We start from the raw sequence: 16697 nt of genomic DNA on the forward strand, positions 1-16697 counted from the left end.
ATGGACTGCAGCCTACCAGGCTCCCCTGTCCCTGGGATTCTCCAGGCAAGAACACTGGAGTGGGTTGCCATTTCCTTCTCTAATGCATGGAAGTGAAAAGTGAAAGTGAAGTCCCTCAGTCGTGTCTGACTCTTAGCGACCCCATGGACTGCAGCCTACCAGGCTCCTCCATCCATGGGATTTTCCAGGCAAGAGTACTGGAGTGGGGTGCCATTGCCTTCTCCGAATTGTAAAACTAACCCACTGCAAACTGTAAGACAAAGCTCCTATGATTTCTCTTTTCACTCATATTTCCTCTCATCATAGGAGCCCAGGTCTAGTCTTAGACCTTGACTAACCTGAAGGATGATTAGAATTAAAAGACTGTCTGTCTTTTACATATGTATGGAAGAAACCATAGCATGTGTATGTGTGTGGGAATCCAGAAGAAAAGAAAAAACTAATGATGGAAAAAAAGGAAAAACAATCCAAAACAGGAATTGGCTATTTTGGACACAGAGCTTCCTGGCCCTTCTGTCAACTGCTCACCACCTGGTGACTCCCTGCTGAGTGACAACAGGCACTGGGGAATCACTAGCCTTCTACTCACCCTCTGGCTTCTCAAAGTAGCTTTTATTGGGGGATCATCCCACCTCATCGAAAGGTTTCCTCTATGGTAAGTTGAGATTTCACTTCTGAGTACTTGCATTTATTCACCCCCTCACTGTTAATGTTGGGTTCATCTATCCTTTCTGGATATAAGGTATCCCTGAACCAGCTCTATTTCTTTCAAAATTCATGAGGTAAACACAGAGAACATGGAGGGCAAGGAAAGCTAAAATGTAATGCCATCTATAAGCCTAATGATTCTTTTTCAGAATCCTGACTCAACTTATACTTGAAATGTAGAACTAAATCATGGGTTAAGAATATTTTTTGAGACATTAGTATGACTTAAAGGTACTAAGGTCATAAAGCATTTTTTCCCTCTTGGTTTGTTATTTCTAGTTTGAACTTCTTTCTACTTGTTTGCAAAAACATCAGCTAATTTTTCATTGGTGAGTTCACCAGATTAATTCCCAGCATCCATTCAGGCTTGTTGATTACCTACCAAAATGGCAGTAACTTTCTATAAAGACAAAACTTCATCTTTGCTTAAGATGGGCTACTTTTAAATGTTAACATTTAAAGAATCACATATTTGCTATAATATACTTTCTATATAATACACTTATGCTACCTCTGGGTACAGTGCAAAACTTCATACTGCAGAATGAAGAAAAGGAAGCTTTTCACATTTAGAGGAATAATATTGTTTTCAATTGAGAGTAGAGTTAATTTACTTTTAGCATAAAGCAATACACTGCATTTTAAAACTTTCACATTACTAGTTAATTGCTATATATGTATAGTAAAAAAAAAAAAAAAGACTAGCATACCTCACATACCAAGAATGCTATATGATTTTAGGATGTGTGACCTTCACCTTTACAGGCAATTATCGTTCATAGTCCCCGAGGGCATGTAAATTTGCAGTATCCACCAGTCACCCAGTCAGAGTCATAAAATATTTCCTGTCCCCCTTGCAAATTTCAAAACATCGTGGCAGGATTGTGATTAAACATAATAGTCATATTTACATCATGCAGTTTAACTGTAGTGACACACATAAGAATTTCTTTATCACAAAATCGTTCCCCTGAGACCTTTGTGTCTTCCTATCAATATAGAAAATAGCATTCATAGGTGAGCACATTGTTAGCAGCATATTTCAATTGGAAAAATAATCCATCCAAAACTATGTAAATTTCTGCCAAAGCATACAATCTAAAAATATCATAAAGTCATATGTAAACTACACTTGCTATCCCATTTAGTTGTTGAACATGAAGAATTTCATGTTTGGGTGGAATTTCATTCAAAGAGCCCCGGTTGACACACAGAAGTACTGGGCTTCCCTTGCTTGGGAGCCCTCTGCAGTTGTGTCTCCCACGTGCTGAGAAGCGGAGTCAGCACTGATGCCCGTGCTGGTCTCTCCGGTGAGTTCGGTGCTCATGAACACACACCATAAACAAAGTAAAGGCAAAAACAATAAAAGTAGCTTACATTTTTTTTTCCTGCCTTCATACAGAAGCTGAAGCCATTTCGAAAGGAATCCAGCATATCTGATATGCACGGTTCCTCACCATTTCAAACAGAGTCATAGCAATAAATATATTTTTCAATTCTGCATATCAAAAGGAATGATGTGGATTCTATGCATACTGATACTGATGAAATTCACTAAGCAATATTGTCACCATCACACATCTTAAATGTGAGTGGTAATTAATTGATGATATTGCTGGAATTGTACATAATTAACAAGTCCTATTTAGTTTTTGAACATCAAAATTCATAGTATTTATATTTAATAAATCATAGGTGGTATCTCTAGGAAGACTTTAACTGCAATCCAGTTCCAACATTTGGGTAAAATTCATAACAATGTTTCTTAATTAATTCTGCTTTAAGATGCCAAAACAGATGCACACACATCACCCAGAACCAGACAGATGTCCACACAAAACTCAGCAGCATTTTCCCAGAAGTTTTCTGAAATGCATCCATGAGCTCTGGGTCTAGTGTCCATTTCACTATTCTCTGAAGAGCTCTAATTAAATATCACACATCTGAAAGTAGACAAAGTTAGCAAACAGCAAGCACATATGCCTCCTACAGCCACCTCCCTGAGAATGAAATATTCCGCTTTTAAAAATGAAATGACAATTTCAAGGACACATATTCAGGTAGACCTGGTGGATCAACACATAATGAACTGAAGTATTTGCATATAAAAATGACCTGAGAAGACTGATTCGAATCGTATTGTCTCATACAAATATTCAGTGAATATTAGATGAACTCACATGGATTTCATTGCACAACATATCATTTTAAAATTATATAAAAAGAAGAGAAAAAATGTAAATGTAATCAGGAAAAGATTGAGACCTATTAAGTTCAAGTAACAATCTCTTTGCACTAAAAGACAGTTTAGACAGTCAAAACAGAAGGATGCTTCTTGTTTTTATTGGGAGAGGTCCTTCTTTGCTAACCTTACTGCTGAGATGTGGACCCCTGCACAAAACGCTTGCTTCACAACTGTCTAACCTCTTAAAGTCTTGGTCTTGCACTGGGAGAATGCTGATTCAGTGACTGTGGTAGTTTAAGAATATACTATTTTGGCAAAAGAATGCATCTATCAGCTTAGAGTTGATGAGCCTAACACTGCTGTTGAAAAAGGCATTCATTTGCTTATTTTTGTTCATTCTCACTAACTTCTAGCATAATAAATGCCATTTTTATGATCTAGAAGAGTTAGTATGATAGAATATTTTGCTCCTTTTCTGGTCAATAAGGTCAACTATATGCATTTAAAAACCTTCAAATAAACAACTTCTCTTCTCTTACCAAGGTGTGACTTCTGAATACTAATCTTTTCTACACCTTTGTAGAAGGACTTTACGGTTCAAACTTTCACCCTACATCTTGGTTTATCTCTAGGTACTGACTTCTGTCACAATGAAAATTTATTCTTCTCTAGGCCTGTGCCTCTTGTACAACAAAGGCATGTGCCCATTCCATACATGAAGAAAGAAATAAAAAATAATTGTGCAGGTTCAAATTAAGCTGGAATAGAAATACAATTTGTTTCTGGTTTAAATCAACACTATCATAACCTTTTGATTTCATATGTAAATTTCACATGTGGATTAATTTGATTGAAAGCTAAAACTGAAATTTATCGCTGTATTCTCACTTATTACTGTTAATTACAGTGTCTTTGAAATTATGAATTTGGCTTAAAGAAAAGGATCATTGGCAATTTTCAAAGGCACTAGCTAAAGAGAATTGGATATAATTTAAGTACTAAATACACTAATTGTAAAAATTATATGGAGTCACATTAAGAGATTTCCCCATACTATAGAAAAGATATTTGTGTTTCAACCACTGTACTAAATTTTATTTGATCACACTAAAAATATATCAATGTAAATAAGATAGAAAGGAAAGTGAAGTCACTCAGCTGTGTCCAACTCTATGTGACCCCATGGACTGTAGCCCACCAGGCTCCTCCGTCCATGGGATTTTCCAGGCAAGAGTACTAGAGTGGGGTGCCATTTCCTACTCCAGGGGATCTTCTCGACCCAGAGATTGAACCTGGGTCTTCCACATTGCAGGCAGACTCTTTACCCTCTAAGCCACCAGGGAAGCTAGAATTTAGAAGTAAAAAGCATAATTCCAGCTTTAGGTGACTAATTATTTAGATTTAAAACATTCCCTGAAGAGCTTCCTTTGTGGTCCAGGGGTTAAGAGACCACGTTGCAAAGCAGGGGATACTGATTGGATTCCTAGTCCAAGAAGATCCCACGTGCCGCGGAGCAACTAAGCCCAGGAACCACAACTACTGAGTCTGCACTACAGAGCCAGTGAGCTGCAAGCACTGAAGCTCCCGTGCCCTAGAGCCCAGGCCCTGCCACAAGAGAAGCCACCACCAGAGAAAGACTGAAGGCAGCAATGAAGACCCAGGACAGCCAGAAATAACTAAACAAATTGATTAACTTTTAAAAAATGCCTTAGTTAGAAGCACAGTCTGACTTGGTGATAATTTCTTGACATTACACCAGTTATAAGAAGTCAGTAGAAGAGACTTTTTAGCCCAGTAAGAATCTATAAGAATTTTCCCCATAAATTATCCCCACACAGGAATGGGACACTGTTTTGGCATTCTGAATTCTCTTTTCTAGAGACATCTCAATGAATAAAGAAGAAACATATTTTATTATATAACTTATTTTCATTTCAAATTCTCAAATAATAAAAACTTAAAAGCAATATAGGTAATTTTAGCTAAAGAGTTAGAATGTGGAATATTGCATCTCTTTCATAGACTCTATGACTCTTCAAAGTGCTCTAAGGACACTATGAGTGTGATTAGCAGCAAAGCATTAGCCTAATCTAAACCTCCGTCTTACCCCTACACACACACACACACACACACACACACACACACACAGTACATCCATACATTCTATTGGTCTAACTTAAATCTGACAACCTGACAGGTATTCCCAGAGGTTGTGCAAGGTCACAAATACTGTCCACACTATATCACGGTTCAAGATCACTAGCACCCACATGGTTAAGGGAAAAGCAATCCTTTCAGTAAAACAAACAAATAAAACTACACAATATTTCAATCACATATTCTGAATTTCTTTTACCATTAAAAAATTGATGGATACAGTGAATTACCCAATATTACTGTTCTGAGTTCTATAATTTTCTTTATCTAAAACTATACATAGAAAGCTAGATGCCTTTAAACATAGTTTTAGCAATTCTAAGTAAAAAGTATTTCTTTGAAAAAATATGTCATTTTTTTGTTTTCTTTTTAACTTGGAGGAAAGTCCTGCAAAGAGCGAGTTTTCTTCTCATAGGTGAATTCTGCAGCAGTTTCTCCCAGGAGTACACTGGAAGCCCCGCTATCCTGTATCTGTGTATCCCAAGGATGGAGCCTCGTAGCACTGGATCTCTAGAAAGAGGCCCTGTGGGCACTGTGGCATATTGGTCTTTTCTCTTCCATACTCTTGGAGTATCACCCAGTCCTTGGGCATCTTGCCAGTAGAGGCTTCAGTCCAGAACTTGACCTTCACTGGGAAAACCAGGTCCGTTTAAAGTGCAGCACGTTCATCTTTTGGTTGGATAATTCTTGGTCCCCCATGGATAGGAGTGATACCTAGAACATTCAGAAGTAGAAAGTGTTCTCTACAATCTCAAATATTTTAGTTCACACATTCAATTTCAAAAGCAGTAGCTCAGGTATACAAGTAAATAAATGAATAAAATGGTGATTCTAAGCATAAAATGGGGAGATTTTTAGAAAGCTGCCTTTTGCTTAAGTTCAGTGCTGACATTGTCTTTCTCAAATTATAAGTTTAATAGTAACTGATAACTCTATAGTGGAAAAATTAAAGCCTATCCCAAGTAGCTTGTACATTTAATGCCTATTTTAAAGCAAAGCAAGTTGAATCAATAATTTCTTTTTACCGCAACACATATTTCATTGTTAAAAAATAAAATATTAATGTGTGCTGTGCTGTGTTGGGCTCAGTCACTCAGTCATGTCCAAATATTGGTAATCCCATGGACTGTAACCTGCCAGGACCTGAATGATATGCTCATTCTCTATTCACCCACAAAACTGAACAGTTTTACTCTCATAACAACAGTGATATAATTAAGGCAAGCTAGATGGTATCATTCTGGTGAGAAAGCTAAATATTAATGTGTGTAAAATATATTTTTGTGCAATATATTACACAAAGATGGGCACAATAAAGGATAGAAATGGTATGGATCTAACAGATGCAGAAGATATTAAGAAGAATGATAAGAATACATGGAAGACCTATACAAAAAAAAAGATCTTAATGACCCAGATAATCAAGATAGTGTGACCACTCACCTAGAGCCAGACAACCTGGAATATGAAGTTGAGTGTGCCTTAGGAAGCATTACTATGAACAAAGCTAGTGGAAGTGATGGAATTCCAGCTGAGCTATTTCAAATTCTAAAATATGATGTTGTGAAAGTACTGCATTCAATATGCCAGGAAATTTGGAAAATTCAGCAGTGGTCACAGTACTGGAAAAGGTCAGTTTTCATTCCAGTCTAAAGAAAGGCAATGCCAAAGAATGTTCAAACCACCACACAATTGTGCTTATTTCACAATATGGCAAGATAATGCTCAAAATCTTTCAAGCTAGGCTTCAACAGTGCATGAAACCAACAATTTCCAGATGTTCAAGCTGGGTTTAGAAAAGGCAGAGAAACCAGAGATCAAATTGCCAGCATCTGTTGGATCATAGAAAAAGGAAGAGATTTCTAGAAAAACATCTACTTCTGCTTCATTGACTATGCTAAAGTCTTTGACTGTGTGGATCACATCAAACTGCGGAAAATTCTTAAAAGAGATGGGAATACCAGACCACTTTACTTGCCTCCTGAGAAACCTGTTTGCAGGTCAAGAAGCAACAATTAGAACCAGACGTGGAACAACAGACTGGTTCAAAATTGGGAAAAGAATATATTAAGGCTGTATATTGTCACCCTGGTTATTTAACTTACATGCAGAGTACATGATGCAAAATGCTGGGCTGAATGAATCAGAAGCTGGAATCAAGATTGCTGAGAGAAATATCAATAACCTAAGATATGAAGATAACACGACCCCAGAGGCAGAAAGGGAAGAACTAAAGAGATGGGGAAAAATGGAAACAGTGACAGACTTTATTTTCTTGGACTCCAAAATCGCTGTAGACAGAGAATACAGTCATGAAATTGAAAGATACTTGCTAAGAAGAAAAGCTATGACAAACCTAGACAGTGTATTAAAAAGCAGAGACATCACTTTACTGACAAAGGTCTGTATAGTCAAAGCTATGATTTTTCCAGTAGTCATATATGGATTGGACCATAAAGAAGGCTGAGTGCCAAAGAATTTATGCTTTGAAACTGTGGTACTGGAGAAGACTCTTGAGAACCCCTCGGACAGGAAGGAGATCAAGTCAGTCAGTCCTAAAGGAAACCAACCCTGAATATTCATTGGAAGGACTGATGCTGAAGCTGCAGCTGCAATACTTTGGCCACCTGATACAAAGAGCCAACTCATTGGAAAAGACCCTGATACTGAGAAATATTGAAGGCAAGATGAGAAGGGGACAACAGCAGATGAGATGGTTGGATGGCACCACCAATTCAATGGATGTGAGTTTGAGCAAACTCCAGGAGATGGTGATGGACAGGGAAGCCTGGCATGCTGCAGTCCATGAGGTCACAAAGAGTTGGACACAACTGAGCGATTGAATAACAGAAATATATTTAATCATACAACCCTGCAAGTGAGCACAAATAGAGCCCTCCTAGGGCTTTCCTGGGTTTCCCTGGTGGCTCAGATGATAAAGAATCTGCCTGTAGTGCAGGAGACCCAGGTTCAATCCCTGGGTTGGGAAGATCCCCTGGAGAAGGGAATGGCTACCCACTCCAGTATTCTTGCCTGGAGAATTCCATGGACATAGGAGACTGGTGGGCTACAGTCCATGGGGTTGCAAAGAGTTGGACATGACTGAGCGACCAACACTTTTCACTTTCACTTTTCAAGGCTGGCCCAGTCTGTTTTGACCTTGTTTTATTTTCATTGCACTCTCAACTCAGTCCTACTTCCCCTCCCCAAATCCCTCATTTGGGCTAGGGCTCCCTGTTGCTGTCTCTGTTATGTCTTTAACTAATGCAGCATGCTGTGCCTGAGACATTCTTCCTACCCTCTGCCCAAGAAGCCTCACCATTATTTAAACACTTCTATGTATCTTCCCCAAAGAGAGCTAGTAGCTAGATAATGGCCTTCTGAGACTTTCAGGTTGAGAATGGCATCTCTCTGTTTCTAACTAAACATGAACCCTGTAATCTAAGCTGCTACGTGCCATATCTTGGCTTAGTGCTTTAATTGCTGTCTGCATGCTTTGTAGACATATGTATAGGTCTGACTGACAGTCTTAAGTTGTAAACTTGAATAATACAGGGCTTATGTATGTAATTCTGTATGACAATTAATCAAGATCACTTAATAACATTTTGCAGTGGTGACCATGATGAAGATTAAGATGATGATAACAACAGCCGATCTGAGTAGATACTGGTGGAGTAGTTACAACAATGTTTCATTTTTCAAACCACATTCTAAGGAAGGCTATCTTAACTTGTGTTCCAGGTAAAATATGAAGAATCACTAGGGTAAACAAGATAAACAGACTTCTTTCCTATAGCATATCTCAAAGTCTTCAATATAGTCATGTGTGTCAACATTCTCCCCAAACAGAAAAATGTACATTCAGGATTTCCCAAATATATTTGGTCATGAAACTTTATTTCTCAGGGAACAAATATTGTCATCTTTGATAATACTGCATGTTTACAAAACCTATTTGGGAAAAGAGACTCTACTGATTCTAAGTATTGGTTCTAATTACCTCTACATGTTCTGTGATATTTAGCACCCACTACCCTTTGAGTCAGGGTTTCCTTGATAGTTGGTAAAGAAACTAAGACCCCAGTTCAATTCCTGGGTCATGAAGATCCGCTAGAGAAGGGATAGGCTACCCACTCCAGTATTCTTGGCCTTCCCTTGTGGCTCAGCTGGTAAAGAATCTGCCTGCAATTGGGCCCAGCTGGTAAAGAATCTGCCTGCGATGGGGGAGACCTGGCTTGGATCCCTGGGTTGGGAAGATCTCCTGGAGAAGGGAGAGGCTACCCACTCCAGTACTCTGGCCTGGGGAATTCCACGGACTGTATAGTTCATGGGGTTGCAGAGTCGCACACAACTGAGCTACTTTCACTCTCACCCTTTGACTATGGAAAAATCAGGACTGCCACAGCTAATTTGATTCATATTTGGAATTATGAGCACTTTCAGTTTATGAAGTGTTAGGTCTTTCCATGTGGAGCCTGACGTATTTCTTGGAAATTAATTGGGAATATCAGTAAACAAGTAATGGTGTTAAGCACAACTCAGGGTTATTTTTACTAGTAAAGCATGAAAACTCTTTCCCCCAATTATATATTCTATCACTGCTATTAGAAACTGAAAAGGGAGTATCATGGTTATACAGATTTCTGAGTGAATGATTCATTTTAATTTGGAGCATTTTAAGAAAATTTGATGTCATTTCCATCATATCTTGCTTTAACTTGATCATTTAAATATCTTTGTATTCTAGTCACAATTCCAAAAATAACCACAAATAACTTTTCCCCTTTGTTATCAGGTATCTTAATATCTGGACTTCCCTGGTAGCTCACCTGGTAAAGAATCTGCCTGCAATGCAGGGGACCCCAGTTTGATTCCTGGGTCAGGAAGATCCCCTGGAGAAGGGATAGGATACCCACTCCTGTATTCTTGGGCATTCCTAGTGGCTCAGATGGCAAAGAATCCACCTGCAATGTGGGAGACCTGGATTCAGTCCCTGGGTTTGGAAGATCCCCTGGAGGAGGGAGTTGAAATTCACACCATTATTCCTGCCTGGAAAATCCCCATGGACAGAGAAGCCTGGTGGGCTGCAGTCCATGGGGTCTCAAAGAGTCGGACACAAGTGAGTGACTAAATACAGCATAGCATCTTATTGTCTATTTACCATAAGAAGAAAATCTACAATTTCTTTTAGTACAGGAATGTGTCTTTAGAAGTAGAAGTAATGCTTGATTTTTTAGAAAATCGTTTATTTATTTATTGGCTGTGCTGGTCTTCGTTGCTATACACAGACTTTCTCTAGTTGTGGCGAGTGGGGGCTACTCTCTAGTTGCGGTGTGCAGTGTTCTCATTGCGGTGGCTTCTCTGGTTGCAGAGCACAGGCTCCAGGGCATGTGGGCTTCAGTAGCTGTGGCAGGCAGGCTTAGTTGCCCTGTGGCATGGGGAGTCTTCCCAAGCCAGGGACTGAACCTGGGTTCCCTGCATAGGTAGGCAGATTCTCAACCGCTGGATCACCAGGAAAGTCCCAATGTTTCATTTTTTTAAAAACTTAATAATAGTAGAATTGAAAAGGATAAAAATAAATTTTAAAATAAGACTGAAATTATTCTAAAAAAAGAAAAGATAAGAGCTCTTGTAAGAGCTTTCCTAAGTTCCTGACACACCTGGTTTTTCATTATATTTAGTTGACTTCCTACAAAAATTTGAAGTATTCATTGCCCATGATCCTGAGTCTTTGAGAAAATGCAGATTTAAAAAGTGATTAGTATAACTTTTGCCCCATTACAAGCCGAGGGCACTTGAAATAATAAGCTGCCAAGCGTAAAGAATGGAGACATTTGTATTATCCATGGAAGGCTGGGTGTACTCAGATCAAGAGGAAAGAAAGAAAATTCAAAATCCCTCCAGAGATGGGAGGAGGTGAGTGATTATGGATATGGTGATTTCTATCAACAGTATACCTTTGGTAAATAAGAATAACTCATCATTTCTCTGCAGTTTCAAATCATAACAGATCTAAATGTACAAAGATAGTATTTTGGAAATAATATTATCAAGCCAAAAGAGCAAGCAGGTGAATAATTTTATCTGTGATTCACAGAGCAATTCATTGAAACAGGGAGGGAAAAAAGGTTGGAGACTGAACCTCAAAAATGAATCTAATTTCCATATAATGATCTTGATAGTATGTTCTTGAGACCTCTTTCTCTTTCCATGGCTAACAGTTATCTTTGGGGAAGATTTCTAGAATAATTTAAATAGTGGTCACCAGATAGCTTCATTAGCTAGACAGGAAGGCAGTTCATCCAGGTAGAAAGGGCTAGTTAGGGAAAATAAACTCCAGAGAACCATGCCTCCTAAAGCAGTTTTGGTCATATAGGACATGTAAGTGGTTACTCATGGTCCAATGTGGTGATTCTGTTATGAGTGGCCAGCTCATGTACAGCAGACAAAATCAGGGTCCATACCCCCACATTCAAAGTACTTCAGTACACCCGTGGCAGATTCATATTGATGTATGGCAAAACCAATACAATATTGTAAACTAATTAGCCTCCAATTAAAATAAATAAATTTATATTTTAAAAAAAGTACTTCAAACATGACAACCTGGTGCCCAATTCCCAACACCTGAATTTCTTTTCCTGAGGATTTCTCTGACCTCTAGAATCTACTGTGTCCACCTTTACAGAAGGCCAGAAATGCCAGGTAACTAACATCTCCTGGGGGAAAAGTACTCAGAAAATGACTAACAGAAATTAGAGATAAATACCAGCCCAGCTTCCTCAGTCCACGAGTGGGAGAACTGAAGCACATGTTCCCCACTGGCTCTCAGATTTCCACAGTGTGATCAAGCTCCACATACCACAATGGTAACTTGCTTGAAAATGAAGGCTTTATTGAATTATTTCTTCAATCCCCTAGCAGAGTTTCTTGGGATTGCCTCTCAAATAAACTAACTGTACTCAAATCTTTTTGCCCGAAACTGTGCCCAACAGTAAAACTGCAGAAATCCAGAGCAGAATGAAATTGATAGAGTATATTTTTAGAGCACCAATGATGATTATTTTAGAAGATAACACACAGCCCCAGTAAATTGAAGTTTCTTATTTAGGGTAAGCAAAAAGGAACACATAACAACAAATCCTTCTCCCACAAACATTTCTTAAATTCACCAGAAGTGATTCTTTGTTTAGGTGGATTTTCCCCCTTGCATTCTATACAAATAATGGATAGGTTTTAGTTATGGAAATTTGAGTTTACAGCTCTTCCAATATGGGACAAATGTTTAATTTTTTTAAAATGTAGAAATACTTTTCGATTTCATTATGTTCATTTTTTATGGGAGTAAATTACTACTAAGCTATCACTCTTTTCCAACTAAGAATACAGCAGCTGCACCCATACAAAAGATGGGGAACATACATTCTACCCACGGTTGTATCATTCTGAGCCAAGCTATTTTACAAAAGTGTTTAAAATAAAAGGTGGAGGTGGGACCTCTGGAATCAAGGCTAGAGAAATTAAATCCAGTGTTCTATATTGAACTTTCACATTTCTAGATCTCACCTGTTAGAAGTAAAATTGTAATAGCCACTTTCCTCTAAGACTTCTTCAATCACAGTCTAAAGTTGAAAAAAAAAATCAGGTTAGTATTGAATTAAAAACAACAAAATAAAATCATTCAGAGGCAGTGCAAAAACCTCACCTGCATCTGTTCATATGTTATCCCCTCCTCCAAATCAAAGCTAGAGGGTAGACCTGGAAACAGATAAATTATGAAAAGTCTGACATTTGGTTCATGTTTTCTTCAGTTGTACTGGCAATTAGAACTCATGTGTAATGAAAACAGGTCAGTTCCTTAGTGATGAAAATTAGTACTTACAAACACATTCTAAATTATCTTGGCTTTTAGGGTGGTGATCACAAAATAATACACAAGATTTACAGGAATTGCTCATGGTGTAAATTGGCCAATTAAGTTAGGGGTGTGTGTGTGTGTTAAGGACAGGTGAAAAGTGATTCTAAGCATAAATTTCCTGATAAGCAAAAAAAAAAAAAATTTAGAAACTCTCCTCAATCCATCAGCAAAAAGAGTAGATATGTTCTAGAAAGAGAATAAATTCTCAGAGGAAGGCAGAAATAGCCAGTGGACTATGTCAAAGATCTGACCATTTCCTATGGTTCCCAGTAGGAAAATACATTTGAAATTGGAGGATAATAATTCTTTTGAGGTTTGGCATGAGTATGATACACCAGCACGTTGACCTACCCCAACACCACCCAAAGTAATATTGACCAGTTTCCACTCCAGTCAATCCACACTTACTCATGTGGACGCCTGGGAGTTCCCCTGCCACTTAGGAGAGAGAAAAGTGATTGAAGATTAAGAGGATGCATGAAGATGTGAGTCCTGGCAGCTTGGTTTTCAAGTCCAGCTTAGAGGCATTGCCCAAGTGCTCCTTGGTTCTGCTCTCTTTGCTTTTGCCCTTCTGCCATGACAAGGGACACAGCTGGTCTGCTCTGGGGTGAGGCGTCCAGCTTCTGGAACAGCCTGTCAACTCCCTCTCAGGCCACTGAGAGATTTTCAGCAGAGCTCCTCACTCAGCAGGTCTGCTGTGGTAAGAAGTCTGGCCTGTGACTGACCAACATGCCCTGAAGGATGCTTGTAAAAGCAGATGACTTCAGTTAGTATGATCATCTCTAGGCCCATCCATGTTGCTGTAAATGGCAATATTTTATTCCTCTTTATAAGTAATATCCCATTGTATGTATGTATGTATATGTATATATGTGTATATATATATGTATGCTGGTGATGGACAGGGAGGCCTGGCGTGCTGCAATTCATGGGTTTGCAAAGAGTCGGACACGACTGAGCGACTGAACTGAACTGAACTGATATATATATATACCATATCATACTAAATTAAGTAAGTCAGAAACACAAATTTTATGTATCACTTATATGTGGAATCTAAAAAATAATACAAATGAACTTATTTACAAAACAGAAACAGACTCATAGACATACAAAACAAGCCTCTGGTTACCAAAGGGGAAAGAAAGGGGGATGTATTAGGCATATGGGATTAATAGATACATAGTGACCCAGTGTTAGTCACTAGTCATGCCTGACTCTTTGCGACCCATGAACTGCAGCCCGCCAGGCTCCTCTGTCTGTGGCATTTTCCAGGCAAGGATACTGGAGCGGTTTGCCATTTCCTTCTCCAGGGGATCTTCCCAACCTAGGGATAGAACCTGGGTCTCCTGCACTGCAGGAGATTCTTAACCTCCTGCAGTTAATTTTTAACTGCAGATTCTTAACCAGCTGAGCTACCAGGGAAGCTCCCATATATGCTACTATATAAAAAGAATAATAGTGATTTACTGCATAGCACTGGGATATTCCGTATCTCGTAATAACTTTTAATGGAAAAGGAAAAGAATCTGAAAAGATTATATATATATATCTGAACCACTTTTCTATATCCCTGAAAATAATGCAATATTATAAATTAACTGTAGTTCAATTAAAAATAAATAAAAGCAAAAAATTTTAGATAACAGTTTATTTTGATCTTAGAGATTTCTCAGGGACTATTTTAAATGAAATTCTACCAACCCAGGTTAGCTTTATCCCAGGAGTCCAAGACTTAGGGCAAGTTTGCTAATTAATACATGACATGATTTGCCTAAATTAGGCAACAACAAAAGCACAGCAGACTTGAAGATTCTTTTTGCCTAAGGAAATGGAAAGTTTTCATTTAACCATATAAGCCTCATGTCTGTCTGCCCTACTGAGAGATATAACTATAGTTTACAGGGATTCAAAAATTACTTAGGAATTCTGTAATCTCGGAGTAGCTTGCAGATCTCTTCTGGAGGTCAAATATCCCAGGAAGGTCCTTATGCTGAGTCCCTATATACTGGCTAAGCATATTTTTATATAGTTACACTGATCCTTCCTATGATCCTAAAACGTAGGTATCATTTTTATTCCCATTTTATAGGCAAAAAACCTGGGATTCAATGAGGTCAAATAATTTTCTCAAGATCAGTTACTAAGTGGTTTACCTGAGATTTGAATGTAGGCATCCAGGTTTACAGAATACGTGCTTTTAATCCCTATGTTATATTGCCTCCCTACGTGAAATTTTTACACACACACATACACACAAATCAAATACATATGATTTGGATTCTTCAGATGAGTTTCAAATTTTCTGTTTTATTCAAATTCTTTATATCTGCTTTTTATGTCCCTGGATCCTTTGGGCATTTGATTTCCCATCATCAGATACAAAGAAATTCAATTTACCCACACAGATTCTGTTCGCTTATGGTATTAATAAATGATGGAGGAAGCTGTCACAAGTGGGTAAAATAACTCTGAGGGAATTTCTAGATTCCTACTGTATGTCCCTTCCAACTATCACTGCAGATAATCAAAATAAGCTCTCTTTTCATTTTAAGTTGAAGATAACCTTGTAAGGATAGCTGTTGATCCAAATAACCTATTCCTTCATGAAAGCCAGATTTCCTGTGTTGAAGACTGTTACCTGTTGGGTCATTTGAGGACAGGCTGTTTCCACCCAATGAATGATGCAATAAGTGGTAATCTGCTGTGAAAAAGTTGGGTTCAATTGGTTCTGGAGATCCTTGAGATAACTGGAACAGAAAAGGCAAAATTACCTCTTTTTTCACATTCAGAGTCACATGACATGAAACCTCTGTATGTGTCTCTGCTCAGAAAAGTTAGTGCTCTTCAGTTGTCAATCCCTGTCTACAGATAAAGACCCATCTTCTTCCTTTCAAAAGAACTTATAAATTAGGGGCAGGCAAATTACAGTGAAAGCAAGCAAACAATTCCTGGTAACGTGAAAAAAAATACTCTATAGCTTTATGAGAACAAAATAAAAATATAGAAAAATAATGGCATGGGCCTGGGATATCAGAATGTTATTTTTATCAGGCATAGGAGGAAAAAGCTACAATCATTTGACAAAACATTATTTTTAGCTCAAATCATCCCTTTTCATGCATATGCTTTGAATAATGCCTTCGTGTTTGATCAAAGCAAACATGTTTCTTAACACATTTTCCTAAATTACCATTAATTTTCATCTCCAAACATTAATTCCCAACACTGTAAAGGGAAGAGTAATTCACTAAATGTCAGAACTTACTGTTCCAATTACTTAATACCCTTTTGTAAAGCTGAACTTTTTAAATGGAACTTTCAAAATCATTTCATCTTTAATTCCAACCAGCACTTGAGCTGGCCAACTTTTTGTGCCTATGTAAAACAATATATTTTCAACATGTTGATTTATAGTAATAAACCAGAAACAAAAGGCACAATTTAGACTATGCAATAGTATTTACCTTGTATTCACAAACTCTCTCCATGAATTAAAATATATCACTGTTCAATCACTTGAAAAAATCTTTTGGCAGTTCACAAATAGGTTCACTCTTGAGCCAACAATCCCAGTCTTGGCTATACTCACATGAGAGAAATGAGTACTTCTGTTCATCAAAAGACATGTACAAGAATGTTCATAGCATATTTATTCATAATAATAAAAAACTGGAAAAACCTCAATGTCCATGGACAGAGGACAGATAAATATATTGTGGTGTG

At 38.0% G+C, this 16697-nt stretch overlaps 1 protein-coding gene across 4 annotated transcripts in view; it reads right to left on the bottom strand.

Annotated features, from left to right (window-relative positions):
• Positions 1 to 1734: 1734 nt before the first annotated feature.
• The window catches only part of NEK10 (NIMA related kinase 10), a 267365-nt gene continuing 252402 nt past the window's right edge, over positions 1735 to 16697 (bottom strand). For all 4 annotated transcript variants that reach the window (XM_061395695.1, XM_061395694.1, XM_061395692.1 and 1 more), the window contains 4 exons: positions 15613 to 15721; positions 12759 to 12811; positions 12620 to 12675; positions 1735 to 5764 (listed from right to left, as the gene is read on the bottom strand). In XM_061395695.1, the coding sequence (XP_061251679.1) occupies positions 5716 to 5764; positions 12620 to 12675; positions 12759 to 12811; positions 15613 to 15721 (267 nt within the window). In that variant the 3' untranslated portion in view covers positions 1735 to 5715. The remainder of the gene's footprint in view (positions 5765 to 12619; positions 12676 to 12758; positions 12812 to 15612; positions 15722 to 16697) is intronic.

The sequence above is a fragment of the Bos javanicus genome, chromosome 22 (genome assembly GCF_032452875.1).
Source record: "Bos javanicus breed banteng chromosome 22, ARS-OSU_banteng_1.0, whole genome shotgun sequence".
Taxonomy (NCBI): domain Eukaryota; kingdom Metazoa; phylum Chordata; class Mammalia; order Artiodactyla; family Bovidae; genus Bos; species Bos javanicus.